The 16,980-nt window shown below is 46.7% G+C and overlaps 1 protein-coding gene across 4 annotated transcripts in view; it reads right to left on the reverse strand.

Moving 5' to 3' along the window:
* The window catches only part of cttnbp2 (cortactin binding protein 2), a 93,576-nt gene extending 76,596 nt beyond the window's left edge, over positions 1–16,980 (reverse strand). For all 4 annotated transcript variants that reach the window (XM_080761089.1, XM_080761088.1, XM_080761087.1 and 1 more), the window contains exons 1-2: positions 16,511–16,980; positions 9,309–9,416 (exon numbers count right to left, since the gene is read on the reverse strand). In XM_080761089.1, the coding sequence (XP_080617215.1) occupies positions 9,309–9,416; positions 16,511–16,618 (216 nt within the window). In that variant the 5' untranslated portion in view covers positions 16,619–16,980. The remainder of the gene's footprint in view (positions 1–9,308; positions 9,417–16,510) is intronic.

The following is a 16,980-nucleotide window of genomic DNA, read 5'->3' on the forward strand; positions in this document are numbered from 1 at the left end:
TGCAGGTTGGTGCCTTGCATGGTTTCCTCCACCAACGGTGTATGAATGTGTGTGTGAACGGATGAATATAATGCACCATCTGTGTAAAGCACTTTGGATAAAGGCGCTATTATATATAAATGCACCATTTGCCATCTGCGCAAGACTTCATCATCAACAACTACTAGTGACACTACTTCCTGGAGAAAAGAAGCACAGCTAGAGAAATAGAGCGAAGAATAACAGACTCCTGATAATGATGAAACAGTGTGCAACATTCTATAGAATAACAGACTCCTGATAAAGATTAAACAGTGTGCAACATTCTATAGAATAACAGACTGATAATGATTAAACAGTGTGCAACATTCTATAGAATAACAGACTGATAATGATTAAACAGTGTGCAACATTCTATAGAATAACAGACTGATAATGATTAAACAGTGTGCAACATTCTATAGAATAACAGACTCCTGATAAAGATTAAACAGTGTGCAACATTCTATAGAATAACAGACTCCTGATAATGATTAAACAGTGTGCAACATTCTTGGCACCAATGTTCAAATGTTCAAAACATCCCCCCCAAACAAATGCACACATTCTTTAAATAACCTGTCCTACACGCTCAGCCAGTCTGAGAGCGTATACATTTTTTAAAGGCTATTTTGGGGTAAAAATAAAAGTGGTTTTACACATTGATGATAATGATAGGCTGGGGGACTGGGGGTGACAAGATCTCAATCTGTTCCCTCTCTCTATACCTCTCTCTCCCTCTCTTTCTCTACCCCTCTCTCCCCCTCTTTCTCTCCCTCTCTCCCCCTCTTTCTCTCCCTCTCTCTCTATACCTCTCTCCCTCCCTCCCTCGCTCTCCCTCCATCTCTCTCTCTCCACCTCTCTCTCCCTCCCTCTCTCTCCCCCTCCCTCTCTCTCTGTCTCTCTATCCCTCTCTCTCTATACCTCTCTCTCCCTCCCTCCCTCCCTCACTCCCCTCTCTCTATCTCTCTCTCCCCTCTCCCTATCCCTCCCTCTTCCCCTCTCTCTCTCCCCATGTCTCTCTCCCTGCCTCCCTCTCTCCCTCTCTCCCTCCCTCCCTCTCTCCCTGCCTCCCTCTCTCCCTCTCTCTCCCTCCCTCCCTCCCTCTCTCTCCCTCCCTCCCTCCCTCTCTCTCCCCCCCTCCCTCTCTCTCCCTCCCTCCCTCCCTCTCTCTCCCCCCCTACCTCTCTCTCTCCCCCTCTCTCTCTCTCCCTCTCCCTCTCTCCCTGCCTCCCTCTCTCTCCCTCTCTCTCCCCCCCTCCCTCCCTCTCTCCCTCTCTCTCCCTCTCTCTCTCCCCCCCTACCTCTCTCTCCCCCCCTCCCTCCCTCCCTCCCTCCCTCCCCCTCTCTCTCCTGTTAACCATGGTGACAGAGGCTCTTGATGACGTCGTTAGGGCCAAGGCACAGCACAGCTGCTCCGCTCGTTCTGTTCAAGCAGGATGAAAACCTTGAAATTGCGTGTCCTAAAACTGGGTGGTTTTCTCGACAAGGGCCACTCTAGCAGAAATAGAGCCATATATAGCTGAGAGTGAACCACTCCGTGGTAATAGGAGATGAGAATTAGCCCAGTTAGCTGCTGCCACTGTGGGGGATTTAGATGTTTCTGCACACATAATTCTCTGTGGCACTCTCATCCTGAGTATGCGATCAAACCAGTTTATTCTCTCGGATGATGAGAGGAGATGAAACACCTGAATGCTTTATGCCTGCTTTATACTGTGTGTCGTATGATGCTGTTGCTCGTCTGTTGCAAATATCTGATCTACAAGCTCACGACGCGTCAAATTGTGACAAGGTGTGAGCCTGTAGATCGGGTCGGTCTAGGGTTGGGCGAGAATGAGGAAGAGGAGGAGGAGAGGAAGGAGGACTATTTCTGTGACACGTTTATGTCCCACGGTGTCCTGTTTCACAGCAGACATCCGTGTGTGTGTGTGACTGTGTGTGTGTGTGTGTGTGTGTGTGTGTGTGTGTGTGTGTGTGTGTGTGTGTGTGTGTGTAGTGACGAGATGTGTTGTCTGTCTTCACACAGCGTTACAGCACCACCGTGCTTTCAACCCACATATCAATATCATCAAAATCACATCAAAATCAATATCAGCTGACGGACAGACAGACAGACTGTCAAGACCATGCATGCATGTAGGCATGCACACATGGTCAAGAGCATCTGCTGCAGTTAAAACCAAGCTTGGTGAAGTGGTTTTCTATACAGTATGTATACACTAGAGAAATAACGAACTTCTGAATTCTGAATATTCAAATACATTTTCCAGCCATTTCAAATGAAGTAAATACTTCAGGCACAATTCCAGCCTTTTCCCCAGAGAGACAGCCCGGGATGGTCCGACTCGTCCTACCACTTTGCCCCTGGTCTCTCCAGACAGACCGCTGAATCACGTCAAAAAGCCGTTTCTCTATCTCTCTATTTGCCGATGGGTTCTCATATTGCTACCCCCCCCCCCCCCAACATGGCAGCAAGTGGGCAGTCAGGGAGAAGCGTAGGAGGGGAGGGGGAGTGGGGTTAAGGGGTGAAGACTCTCTTTTTGAACCATTGTGGAACGCCTGGCTGTCGGTGGGTGGTGGTGGTGGTGAAATACGAACCCACAGCCCTGCAAACCAAGGCTCGGTTGGTTGCTATGAGAGCTGGTGTGTGGTGGTGGTGGTGCTGGTGGGGGGGGGGGTCTGCTGGTTGCTAAGCAGACAGTAGAGGAGGTGGGATGCTAGTGTGCGTGCGTGCGTGCGTGAGACAGGATTAAAAGTGATACAAGATTCTGTCTGATGTAGGCCGACATGTCTGTCCAAAAAGGAGACGAGGAGAGAGAGACAGAGAGAGAGAGAGAGAGAGACAGACAGACAAAGAGAAAGACAGTAAGATAATCTGTATCCTTCTGCGTAAGCATCCTGCCATGCACACATGTTTTTCTTTCATTGGGTTTCATTATTTAGTCATGATAAAGGTTGTTTGCTGCTTGATGTGTTTTTTTCCCCTTGTCTGTATGACTCTAGATAGAATAGATACACTAGTCTCACATACATGAAACATTGATTCCTAAACACGGCTTCATTACTGAGAGAGAGAGAGAGAGAGAGAGAGAGAGAATAATATAAAATAAGAGTCGAGAGACAAAGACAGCAACAGAGAGAGCCATAAAACAGAGTCAGGGAGGCAGAGAGTCAGGGAGGCAGAGAGTCAGGGAGGCAGAGAGTCAGGGAGGCAGAGAGTCAGGGAGGCAGAGAGTCAGGGAGGCAGACAGTCAGGGAGGCAGAGAATCAGGGAGGCAGAGAGTCAGGGAGGCAGAGAGTCAGGGAGGCAGAGAGTCAGGGAGGCAGAGAGTCAGGGAGGCAGAGAGTCAGGGAGGCAGAGAGTCAGGGAGGCAGAGAGTCAGGGAGGCAGGCGAGTGGTGAGACAGAAAAACAGAACACGACAGAGAACCATCTAACCAACATGCAGGCAGACAAAAGTATGTCATTTAGAGATAGAACTAGATCGGTGTTGTGATGTCAGGTAAATGCCCAAATATGGAGTGTGTGATGTCAGAACGATCTTGTCCAGAGGCCCAGACAGAGAGAGAGGCCTTTTGTGGCGGTTCTGGACAACCGTGGGTCCAACCGAGTCGACACCGGGCACTGCAGTGGGCAGGGGGAACGGTTCTGGAGTTACTTGCATCACAGCTGTACACACGTACAGTACAGACATATACAGAGACGTTATGTAGACAGATTATTGATCTGGCATTCTATAGTGTTTATAGTTCCAATGTACAGATATTCTACTGTTAGACGGATGATAGGTTCTATCATCCCGGACAGGAGTCAACCCACAGAGCCTACTAGCCTAGTCCTTCCACGCACCAGAATCTGGTTCTCCCAGTCCCGGGCAGAGTAGTTCCGGAGCAGCGGATCGTGTGGCCTTGCTCATTCCCTGATGGACTGATCGAGGGTAGCAACTGGGACGTAAATCGGGATTTGATCAACCCGGGCTGGGTCGCCTGAGTGAGGGAGGGTATGATGTTGGTAGACCCGAAACCCTGTTGACCTCAGGATACATCACTGAGGATATTATGTCCCAGGTGCATCCATGCGATGTATTTTTAGTTTATGAGTTTACTTACAGTATGATCCTATAGTTGACCATTGCTATGCATTTGATGTATTACCATGTGTTGTTCTTGCTTACTGTAAATCCCTCTGGATAAAGAGCGTCTGCTAAATGCCTAGATTGTAATTGTAAATTGTATAAAAGCCCAGCAGAGGGGTTTGCACGCCTTAAATAGCGAGATGCCTGGGAGATATAGCGGGATGCTGATGCGGGCCTGATAGCTCGGGGGGTGGAGGGGGTGTGTGTGCAGCAGGGGAGCTGAATGCTGACTCTCTGGAGTCTAAGTCATATGTAGGGACACGTGACCTCTCCCAACCAAGTCTTAGACATTATGCAGGGACACGTGACCTCTCCCAACCAAGTCTTATAGTCATATGTAGGGACACGTGACCTCTCCCAACCAAGTCTTATAGTCATATGTAGGGACACGTGACCTCTCCCAACCAAGTCTTATAGTCATATGTAGGGACACGTGACCTCTCCCAACCAAGTCTTATAGTCATATGTAGGGACACGTGACCTCTCCCAACCAAGTCTTATAGTCATATGTAGGGACACGTGACCTCTCCCAACCAAGTCTCATAGTCATATGTAGGGACACGTGACCTCTCCCAACCAAGCGTGCGAGGCGAGCCCAGTCAGCCCACATGACAGCCGAGGCTCGAATCGATGCTCCGATGGCAGATGCCAGTGAGTGGGCGGAGAATAAAATGCTTCTCATCCCATCTGGGGCCCTCAGACATGTCAGTATGCTCTTCCTATAGAAGCGTAGCTGACGTTAGGTATTATTTTAATATGCAACGCGTTTCAAACAGTTGCATGAGTGTGTGCATTTCTTATCAGGCATTCGCCCGTGGGAGAACTCAGAGTCATGCTCAGCTATATTCATTTATTCTACATACTGTATATAGGGGAATGGAATAACTCCCCCCGGGATTACTAGCGCTGTGCTCCATCTACTGAGACCCACAGGGGAGTCAAACCCCCAACCGGTGGTGCCATGTTCTATACCACTGAGCAATACAGGGGATGAATTGTATAACTGTATAACTTCCGGTCAATACAGGGGATGAATTGTATAACTGTATAACTTCCGGTCCGTCGGTGTGTTAACAATGTAGACCTGGTAATGTTCAAATTGGCCATTGAAATGAAATGATGCATCAATCATTGCATGTGGATGGTAATTAATTATTTCAATCATATAGTAATATAATATTCATATAGTCAAGTGAAAAGATGCCGGTTCCAAAATGTTCAGTGAAAAATCACAGGGCAGAATAATGGGGGGAGTTGTGAAGCCGATGACTCCGATCCTCATGTGATCTCCACGGCCTGGCTAATCTCCTTACAGACCCTCCTCCTCCTGCACCACGCCACCCTGGCCTTTCTTCTCGTCAGAATGAAACCCGATACGGTGGCTCAGCCCGGCTTTTAGCCAAACGCTAATTAATCGCAGCCACCAAAGCCTCTTAATAATGCCCACGGCAAAGTAACGTTCGCCGAGGATGGCGTGCCAGTCGGTGATACTGGGTCAGGGCGGGCTTTTCTTTTCATGAGTCTGTGTGTGTGTGTGTGTGTGTGTGTGTGTGTGTGTGTATAGGACGGTGGGTATGGAAGAGGGGCTTAGTGGCTGTACTGGTCTGTTTGGATGTAATGATCTCTCCACGGTTTGACTTGAAAGAGTGGCCGTGTTCAGTGCTGCTCTGACACTGAGATGCCATGCAGCTGGTGGCCAGACGATGCTTTGTCTTTCTGTCCTTTTGAGAGAGAGAGAGCGTAGAAAAAGCAAGGGGCGGGGATGATGTTGTCTTAATCCATTTTGACATGAGATCAGATTCTAAAAATGTCTTCTACATCCTGACAGTTTTCTGAAAAAGCTATGTTTCTATGTCAGTCGTTCTTCGATTCTTCAAAAATAGCAGACCTACAAGCTCGTAGCACGCCACTCAGTGGAGTGCTATGAGCTTGTAGATCTGCTATTTTTCAATAGCTAAAGCATAACATAATGCTAACACCAAAAGGGGTTCCCGCCCAAAATGGGTTAATCCTCTATTGTATGGCACACGGTTCTGCTTTGCCAGGGATGCTGAGAGGTCATATCAGCTCTCCCTGTTTCTCTATCTCTCTCTCTCTCTCTTTCTGTCTGTCTGGCACACTCGCTCCATTCCCCCGCTTACACCGTCCCAAAAACAAACAAACCATATATTTGGACAGTGTTGCATTTTGTTACCATATGCTTGTTATGCTTCTGTGCTGCATCCTAGTTTCTCTGAGGCACAATGTTCTCTGTATACACATTACTTAATACTTATGACTATTTACCTTGTTTGTCGTCTACAGTTCATGCTTATACTGTTCTCACACTTGTACATTACCGAGTATCCGATAAATGCATGTGCATACAATACGGAGAAGATGTTTGTCACCACGTGAGTAGCTTTCCTTGCGTTGCCAGGGTTTTTGCACTCGTTGCAGAAGCGACACGCTCGGTGTGCAAAGTTGGACGATCATGTCAGTCAGCTATGATAAAGACGGGTACATCCATATATGGGCGTAATCCAGGCACGTACTGTAGTACCAGTGACATAACCGTTGCCTAAACATCATCACTTTGAGAGTAGAGCAGACTGCCGAGGCACGAGCAGTGGAAAAGAAGCCCCATTTATCTATTCTATAAGTAATCCTTAATGCCGAGCGATGAGGCCCATAGGAGTCTAAGCCTGTATAGCGTGAGGCAGCTTGATGTACCCCCTGGACATGATGTACAAGTACACCCCTTGGAGATGACGCTACAGTATGTCACAGGGACTTACTCCAATCCAACCCTTGATGCCAAGCAGGGAGGCATTGGGTCCAGTCTTTGGTATGACCCGGCCACGGTAACGAAGATAATTGAATTGAACAGTTTAATTAAAGGAAAAGTCCTCGATAAATTCCACAAAGGGAATCTCAAGCCAGGACAAAGTTTGTTTGGGCTCTGTCTGTCCACTCTATACCTGAGTTTTTACAGAGGCAGGAATGATATCGCTTTTCTTTTATAATCTCTCTCTCTCTCCCCCCCCCCCCCCTATCAGTGACAGAACAAACAGTGTCTTTGTGGAGGGGACAGCCATCATCAGGGCATCAAGGGAACGGAGGGGAGGGGAGAGAGTTTGATCTCCTAAAGCCTGGATAGGATGTCACCCACAGGGGAGACGGGAGCCCAGAGAGAGGGGGGGCTACATGGGGACGTTGGAAATTAGCGTAATGATACAGTTGGGAGAAAAATGTGAGGAATTGATTAGCCCAAAAATGAATCTGTATTTGGCCCCCAACTCAAAATATTTATTTTGTTCCAGGGATCCCCAGAAGAAAATATATGAGTTAAAGATACGAGTCCCCGGAACATCCTTCCAGACCCCCATGAACACGCCCAGGGGGCCGGGCCGGTTCCGGCAAACCACCCCGCGTCCGAAACGGTTGAGAAATTACAGAGTTACCGTGTGGGGGTCCCCAGGGGGTCCCTGTACTGTACTGTACTGTACTGTACTGTACTGTACTGTACTGTACTGTACTGTACTGTACTGTACTGTACTGTACTGATACACCTGAAATCATCATACATACAGTTAATATGTATGTGTGTGTTAGGCTGCACAACAGTGACACTTTGTTTTGAAAACCAACCAAATGCTATTTTCGTGCTCAGTAGCTAGCCAGGCACACACAAAGCTACGTAATGAAGTGGTTGCACCACTTAAAAAGAGAGAGAGAGAGAGGGGACAAAAGGAGAGGAGAGGAGGACTGAAATAGACAGAGGATGAGAGGGGACAAAAGGAAAGGAGAGGAGGACTGAAATAGACAGAGGATGGCCATTTGCAGCCGAAAACGGAATCATTCCTAGAAGACGTCTGGAAAAGACGGAGCAAAACACAGAAGAACACCGAGCTTTGTTCGGTCCCAGCCAGGCAGGTTGGAGACAGTAAGGTGACACATTAGAAGAGTCTGCCAACAGAACCCCAGGGGGGGGGGGGGGGGGGTTCTACAAGTGGTACTTTCTAGCAGCGTTCTCAGAATCTCTTCTCCTTCTCCTCTTACTCTTACCTCACAAACCCTCCAACCCAGACCCGCTGAGGGACACCCATGGACTGAGAACTGAGCAGGCACATTTCAATAGAAAGGACATGGTATAATGTATTTGGTTCTTCTAATTTAATGCCAAGCGTGAGTGGCTAGGTTTTGCTACCTAGCCTGCAAACCTCTCTCAATCGCAACAGGGTGTATGAATCTCATATTAGAGATCCCATTTAAGAAAAGAGTTTAAGAGGACAGCGCTAAAGTGGAGCACGGGCCAAACATGGCACCAACGCTGACCTAAATACAGAACTAGAGAGAAACCGAGAGAGAGAGAGAGAGAGAGTCCTGAAAGGCTTCGTTCAGAAATAACTTGCCATTCCTACCCCTGCTGTGCAGGACGGGCGACCTCCAATGCAAGGACACCAACGACAGAGAGACACACAGAAGACAGACAATGAGACGGCAAACATTGTCTCATCTTGGCTGTTATATACAGTGCATGATGCCAGCCACAGTCAGTCACCGTCCTGGATACCCCTTGAAGTCCATGTGTGATCGATATGTTCATCTGTTTAACCCTCAGTCTCATCCTTGCCGCAGCGATGTCACGCTGTCTGCATTTCACTGACTGTGCCGAGTACGGAGAACATGCACTGGGACTCGTCTCGGTACACAGACCAGACAGTGTCCCGGCGGGGAGCATTTAGAACTAACACTATGCTGTAGATTGCATTCTTTCAGTATTGTAACAACTTGTGATGCTTGCACGACAAGTGTGCAAGCAGCTTAAATGATCATACAAACTGTAGTCTGCAAATGGAATGAATATATATCCATATTTTGTGACAGTCAGGATTAAACAAGGACCCATTTCTGATTTGAATTTGAAGCTAATCTTGCTGCCATCCCCGATGCTAATCTGCTTCAAATAGGCTGTGTTCAATTCAACCTGACAATGGCTCAAATCAAATGCACACCGATTGGCTGATATAAGTATGGGGGAAGGGGACTAGTCTGTGACTTGTGTGTGTTGAAGTCTCATTTAAAAAGAAAGTGCAATGGTGTGAGTGTGTGTGAGTGTGTGTGAGTGAGTGAGTGAGTGAGTGAGACACAGAGATATTAGGGGACTCACCCTTAGCGCCTCTATAACCAGGTCTCTGGCCTCCAGCTCTCCTTCCATAATACTGAGGAGGGTCAACAGCTCAGGCTTGCTCAGATTATCCATGTTGAATTCACATTTCTGAAACACAGAGAGCACAAAACAAATAAGACTTGTATTAAGGACATGCCCAACTCTTACATGGTAAATGGTGCATTGCTATAGCGCCTTCATCCAAGGTGCTTTACATTTCTAGCTGCTGCAAAAGATACAACACACATCACTACAGAGGATGCACGCTTGATGACGTCAAAGACTGTGTGAGCGACAGATCTACAAAGAGACAAACATGCTGTGATCTTCGCATCTTTGCAGTTTGCACATGCCTCGTGTGAATGTGAACGCAACATTACACACCGTTGGAGCACAGAGGCAACAACATCCCCTCATTTCCAAAATGGGACGGGTATAATGATAACAAACATTTTGCTGAACCAGATGCTCTTTTGATTCTCAGAGGCACAGATGCATTTTAAAAGACGATAGCAGGACTCAACAGTATGAACAAAAGGTTTTATGTTGTGTTTATCTAGCAGAGACAATGGACAGTTCAACAACTGTCCCAGAGCTATCCTTGGCAGCCAGGCTTTCATTTTCACAGAGCTGAATTGCATCTGTAGTCTATAGTGTTAGTGTGTAGTTCCTGGAACATAAAATAGACATCTGATGAGGAACAATAAGCTGCTATGTATTATGTGCTACAGATCACACACACACTCCATTGCATGAGTGTGTATCATTTGCCAAAAAGAAGAGATTTTGCAAACACGATTGCAAAGCATTTCTAGCTTGTAAACAAAATAAATCACGTGCAGCAGATCTCCGCCAGACCAGGTTGTCTAATGTCTACCCTGCAAAATATGTACAGCCAGTGTTTTGTTTATTTTTGTTTTGTTTTGTTGTAGACGATCAGCATTACTGTGTAAAAAGAGTCAAGACGTGTATATCCGAATTATTGTAACTGTATGAAAAGGTGTCATATAAGCCCCATGAGGGATGGGCCACGAGGTGGCATGACACTTAAATAAAGTCATTCATTCATTCATATGGAAGGCACAAGGCAGTCACATAGCCAACTGGAATGGAATCTGCTAAATCTTACAGATACATCTTGATCACATGACTCCAGAAATAATGTGAACCGATTTGTGTGAGTTTTGGACAGAATGTGTGGGCAGATATCAGTGAAACGAACGACAAACCGTGGCCTATATGTGTACTTGTGTCCCGTGGCGGGCATAATTAAGCAAAGAGGAACCATACGTACACGTCGTACAGTCAACAGGGTACTGGGTTATCAGAGGAAAAACAAACAGGTTGGGCTCGTATGACAGATGCTCCACTTATTCATTCCTGCTCACAAACTATGGTCTCATTAAGACTAGCTGTAAAATGAGTCTCATCCTACCTTGAGGCTATTAAAGTCCAATTACATCAAAGCTAGGCCATTAGATTCTAATCTGGCCCGTAGTGACCGCAGGACTAACATGCAAACAATGAGTGACCAGACCGCTGGTACCCTCAATTAGAAACATTTTCCAGGCAAGAAGAAACACATACAATCTCGCACAGAGGCCAAAAGATGACATTTGGAGACAGTGACCGTGGCATTTCAACTCCTGGAAGACAGGCAGATACTGTCAATTCAAAACGGGTGCAAATTCAAAACAGGACTGTTGAGTGATATATCCAACGAGCACTGCCAAACTCCAACACGTTGTTTAATACAATCAGATAGGACTTTTCTGTTTGGATGTATATGGGCTGTGGCAAATTGCGGCTAGTTGCCACCCTGCCATTAACTTAAAGCCAAGATGGTGGTCATGGTGGTCTGCATATTAAGGTCAATTGTTAATACGAATTAGTTCTTAATCAGTTGCATGGTTAAATAAAGGTTAACTAGACCCCATGTTCTAACCCCCTAGTGGGGACTGAGGTCGATGTGTCCACCTTCCCGGGACCATGATTGCTGGTGGCGGTTATTTTTTTTCCTTTATTACAGTCTCTGTACCTGCATTGTCTTTGTTTTTTGTTTTTGTTTTCCGTGTATGTGTGTGCTATCCTATTCTCTACATACATTTTGTGCATATATACTCTATCCTTGCATCTGTTTGCTGTCTCTGGACGGGGGGAGGGGGTGGGGTACAGGGGAGGGGGAAAAAAAGAACTGTTTTGACTGAATCACCCGTCTGTCTGTATTGACCTGTAAAAAGGAATAAAAAAAGTAAACATGAAATAAAGGTTAACCACTTATGCTCTATTTTATACTTTGACGTACAGGCAAGGTTGCGTGTAATAGCCTCAAACATGAGGCGTTTTTGTAGATTGTAGATTGTGTACCGGTATTTGCGTTGTGAATGAACGTGTTTGTATCAATGAGCAACTGAAAGCAGCAGAGGCAGCATGTGAGATCTCGAGGGCACTTGAGGGATGATGGTGATGATGAATTAACAACAGGAATGAAAACAAAACAGTCAAAGTAAAGAGCTTCCTTCCCTTCTGTGAATGTTGGGTACATTCATTGCTATACCTGCTTTATATTCAACAACGTTCAATCACCTCGCTAAGGAGCATTCATTGTATTGATTTACTAGCATACATAAGGTTGCCAAGATTATTCCATTTCATCAAGGAGCCAGCGTCATCTTCAAAGGCCTCTCCTAAATCACAGGCTAACCATAACTTAGGGGTTTAGTTTCAGCACGATGCCGTTTTCATTAACAAACTCTCTCCGACTGATATTTGAATCTTAAATCTTGGAGCTTCTATATCCCTTGTTCGTAGCCTATTGACATTTTCAGACAAACTTCAAATGAGAAAAAGGGGGAAAAAAGTCAGTTATTTGCTTCTTTCCCTGAACAAAAGCATAAGCAATATTCTGCTGTAACACGGGATGCTCTCAATTCAATTCATCCAAGAAGCAAAACAAAACACTTGCATAAATCAAGCATTTCAATTTAGCACCACTGTCACATCTGTCAGAATGGATCATGGGCATGGCTGTACACAAAAGAAAGAAGACATTCTTTCACTCCAAGCCATTATTTTGATTTCCCCAGCCTACCCACACACAGCTGACCGTTCAATGCTCAGCAAAAGACGCACTTGGAGAATTAGATGTGGCGGAAGGAAACCTTGCCAGCCGGACAGTCACCCTCTCTCTCTCTGAGCCTTGCTCGTCCTCATGTCATGCGACCTACAGCCTTGGTCGATTGGCATTGCGAGCATACAAGCACAGCACCACGTGCACACATTTCTGCACAGTGAGCAGGTGAGGGAACTCAGGGAAGCTGACGCTAATTTGTTCCATGAGCTGTGTGTGCCATGTGCAAAGGGCATAGGCAGCAGTCGCTGCTGCGGCCAATATTCAGAGGCTCGTGCTGGCCTGCAGTCCTCAGTTCTCTAGTTCAGCAGTTCTTTAAACATCTTCATGTCAAGCACCGCCAAATTAATTAAGTATTTGGCCATGTACCCGATGTGAAAAGGCCTAGTGCCAGCAGGGAGTCAGTGTGGACCCCCGTACAATATTTGCGTTGTTAAAATGCTTTAAAAATATTCCAACTTTTTTCAAGATTTTCAAAAGCACTGTAAGGTTAAAGTGCCGTGAAACCATATGAACTAATTTCTCTGGGGACCCCCTGGAACACCCCCAAGGACCCCATTTTGAGAAGCACTGCTCTAGTTCATCAGCGAGTGACATTGACGTGTTACTTCCCAGTTCCACTGGGGCTTAGTTTGCGAAGTATCCTTTCCAAAAATGATACTCAATAATCTGACACTTTCTTGTACCTTGTACAAAAAGGTTTTTAAATGATAAAATTATGACATGGCATTTTATGTAACTAATGGTGAACCATTATGTAACAGCAAGTCATGTGTACTGTACACATGTCACTTAGGAATGAAAAGGAGAATCGTGCAGCTGTAGTGGAACAGTACGCACTGTCGCACTCATTCTAAACATGCGAGGCTGAGCACTCCAACTCTATGGAATGGCTTGAGTACGTAGGCGGCCACAGCCGAGCACTCCAACTCTATGGAATGGCTTGAGGAGGTAGGCGGCCACAGCCAAGTCAAACAATACAGGTCGTAAACCTGCTCTACTCAGACTAACCAGCTCGGGCTGAATGAGGAGGAAGTGGTCAATGAGCCACCATTGGCCGACCTCTGATCTCTCTCTCTCTCTCTCTCTATTGGGACGGTCCTCTGTGAGAACGCTCCACCGGAGAAACCGCCCCACTGCGGACCAACAAAAGATGTGTAGCAGCAGGCGTGGGTAAAGAGCAGCAAAGTACTTTATCTAATTTAAAGCAACCAAGGCAGGAATTGGGGGGCACAGAACACCACCACCATGACTCCTCCTTCCAGGGAGATAGAGAGGAGAGGCCGTCCTGACTCCTGGCATATTCAGGGATCACCGTCCGCCATGCTGGCTTGTTGTGGTGGAGATTTTTGTCAAAATTAAATTTTTTCCACAGAAAAACAAATGAACGGACAATAATATTTCCAGAAAGAAAAACATAACGAGCTATAGCTCTGAATGGCCATAACAGGTCTGTATTAAACTCTGAGGGTGTACAAATGGAACCAAATGGCCCCTAAAGGGCCCATAAAGGGTCCCCTAAAGGGTCCATTTGTACAGTAAAGGGGGTCCTTTCAAAATAAAACATTTGAGAACCACTATTACAAGTTGGACTCCTAACATCCCATAGCGTCGTAGCAAAAGTGTCATACATAATCTGAATGAAACCCTGGAGACTTGACGTTCACAGTAATTGGGACCCCTTATGATCGAAATTAAGTTAATAAAACATAAAATCTAAAATGTGCCATGCATGGACCAAGTCTTTGCAACGGACATATTTATCCATGAACGGACATATTGATCACCCCTCCGGGCCGACAGAGATATACAGTATGGACAATCCGAGGAGGAGGAGGGAGGCCGGTCGACACGTCTTTGGGAGCACCTGTTGGTGCTCAACGCTAAATGTAAACTACCCCCCGGCGTAGACCGATTAAGCGCGGCAGTGTGCAGCACTGAGCACGCTCTGAAGAAGGCTGGCTGACACGGAACTCCCAGCTATGCCGGCTGAGTCACTGAAATTAAGACCAATTTAGAAAGGTCTCCGGTGTACACCCCCCCTCACCGCCCCTGCCCCCCCCGCCTCTCACTGTCCGTCCATCCGTCCATCTCTCACACTCTCTCTCTCTCTCCTGTCCTCCCACACACGTCCCTTACATGTCAACAGCTCACTGCCTGTCTGTCTGTCTGTCTCTCTCACTACCCTTCTACTCCGTTTCTCATGGGACCTTCTAATTCCAGAAACACATTTCCATTGGCCGCCGCCTAACCCCTTTCAACACCCCCAAAACGTAATGGTTTGTTTATTTATTTATTTTTTGTCAAGCGAGTAACTTCAGAAACCCCATTAACGTGCCATTTTAGTTGACACTTTTATCCAACACTCTTTACAGAGTGTTGTTTACATGTTTAACATGGGTGGCCACAAGCCTTTGCTCTGGCAGTATAGAGGAGAGGTTATGCGTGTGGCATCGTCATCGTACCCGGAACGTATGCAGGAATGCCTACTGAGCGTTAGAAAACTACTTTCTGGTCTTGACAGCCCAAACAGAAAAGTACCATCTGATTGCATTAAATGACGTTAAACTCACTTTGTCACTCACTTTATGCATGCAAACATATACCCTTGGGCTACAGTACACAGGGAAACAAACCCCAAATGCTGCCTATAGGCAGTATTATTATATTAGTGCCATCCTCTACCATTTGAGCTGCGCAGTACAAAAGGTTAAGTGGCAAATGGGATGGCTGCCACCACAAACCATTCCATTATTATTGGCTGGTCAATAATATCAATGGACAGCCGAGCAGTGACTGTGCAGTACGCCAGACGCCCTGGGAGCCAGACGGGAATACACTGTCTGACAGCCAACCGAGGAAATGTTCCATGGATGGACCCTTGGACCCTCATGGACCCCCACCCTCGGCATCTAAACACACTGATGGACCTCCACCACCCTCAGCATCTACACACACACACACACACACCGGTTTGCAAAGCAGAGGCAAGGCTCGCCAGTGGGCTAGCTGGCACATATGTTGCAACCTGTGAAAGGCCGAAGCGTTAGAAATCACAGGTAGTTGTGTGTAAACAAGTTTAGCAGACTAAGCAGTTAGTTAACAACAAACATACTGTAAAACACACTGTCATCACTGCCTTCTAGAAAGTAACACTTCCATTCCCTTCCCTGCCACTTTAGTCCTATTGGAACCTAAATGCTCACATCTTTCATCATCACAGGACCAGCTGTAGTATAATATAATATAGGCCAGGCAGAAAGAATACACACAACAACAACAAATGTGGTCTCTCCTCATACAAAAGAGGGCCATTTTGATATGAAGGCTGCTTTGCTCACACAACACAACCACAGTATAGTAACCACAACAAGCATATTGAATTGTAAAAGGGTTGCCCACTCCAGACCAAAATATGTTTTTCCTCAGTTGGAACTAAGTGAGAAATTAAATTGAGATCTTTTTTTGACGGGGGGGGGGGGGGGGGGTGGTAGCAGACATTATCTCACGTAACTGCGTGCAGAGCCTGCTATAGGCAGAACCTGCAGGCTACTACTATGTGTAACAACGTGTCTGTGGGTCTATTATAGTAACAACGTATCAGCAGCAGCAAATCAATGTATACATAGCCCGTGGTGGTGAGGAACCTTAGTACCTATAACCTCACGACAGGGCTGTGTTGTGGAGTGTTCAAAATAAAAAAGAAAGCTGCCCTCCACGAGTCCGTACGGTGAAACACAAAAGGACTATTAAATGAAAAACGTTTTAATAGTAGCTGTTCTATTGGGCCACTCGGGACGGTATAACAGCCAGATATATGTGTCCCTTGTTGTAAACAAACGTAAATCACCGACCGTTCCCCTCGATTTATCATCATCGACACAAAAAAATAACGCCGCCTTGCTGTGGCTTTTTTATGAGCAAGCAGCCAGCCAGCAGCGCTTGGATGTAATAGATGCGCACTGATTTTCGTCCCCCCTTTTTTCCGCCGCGTGTGTGTGTGTGTCTCTCTAAACCCGAACCACACCGACAACAAAACATGTCCAGGTCTATCTTTGTTATGTTGGCTTACCGCGTCGACACTCCCGAGGACCGTGGTCGCCAGTGTTTGTATCGGAGGAGGAGGCAACTGAGGCGGCGGCTGCTGCTCCGCGGCGGCGCTTGCTCCTTCCGACGCCATCTTCCTAGTGTGGCGGTGGTGGTCTGCTGCTGCTGCTGCTGGAGTAGTGAGGAGGGATCCACACCACGGCACTCAGCAACGCACAACAACACATTCAGAAACCATTAACTGCTGCGCTGCTGAAATGCAAAGCCAAGGCGGCGCGGCACGCTATGCTGCTATGATGCAGCTCTGGCCATTGTTGTTAGACGCAGCTATAATGGGCTACGACGGCGGGGAAAGATAACGTCTCGATCTGTCTGGTCTGGTCTGGATGATGATGGCTGTGTAGTAAAAACAACGATCGGGGTGGTGATTCCTCCTCTGCTGACTACACTACACAGTCAGACAGACCCCGGCGGCAGGTTGGCTGAGTTTAACCG

This window comes from Protomyctophum bolini (genome assembly GCF_963924005.1).
Source record: "Protomyctophum bolini genome assembly, chromosome: 4".
Taxonomy (NCBI): domain Eukaryota; kingdom Metazoa; phylum Chordata; class Actinopteri; order Myctophiformes; family Myctophidae; genus Protomyctophum; species Protomyctophum bolini.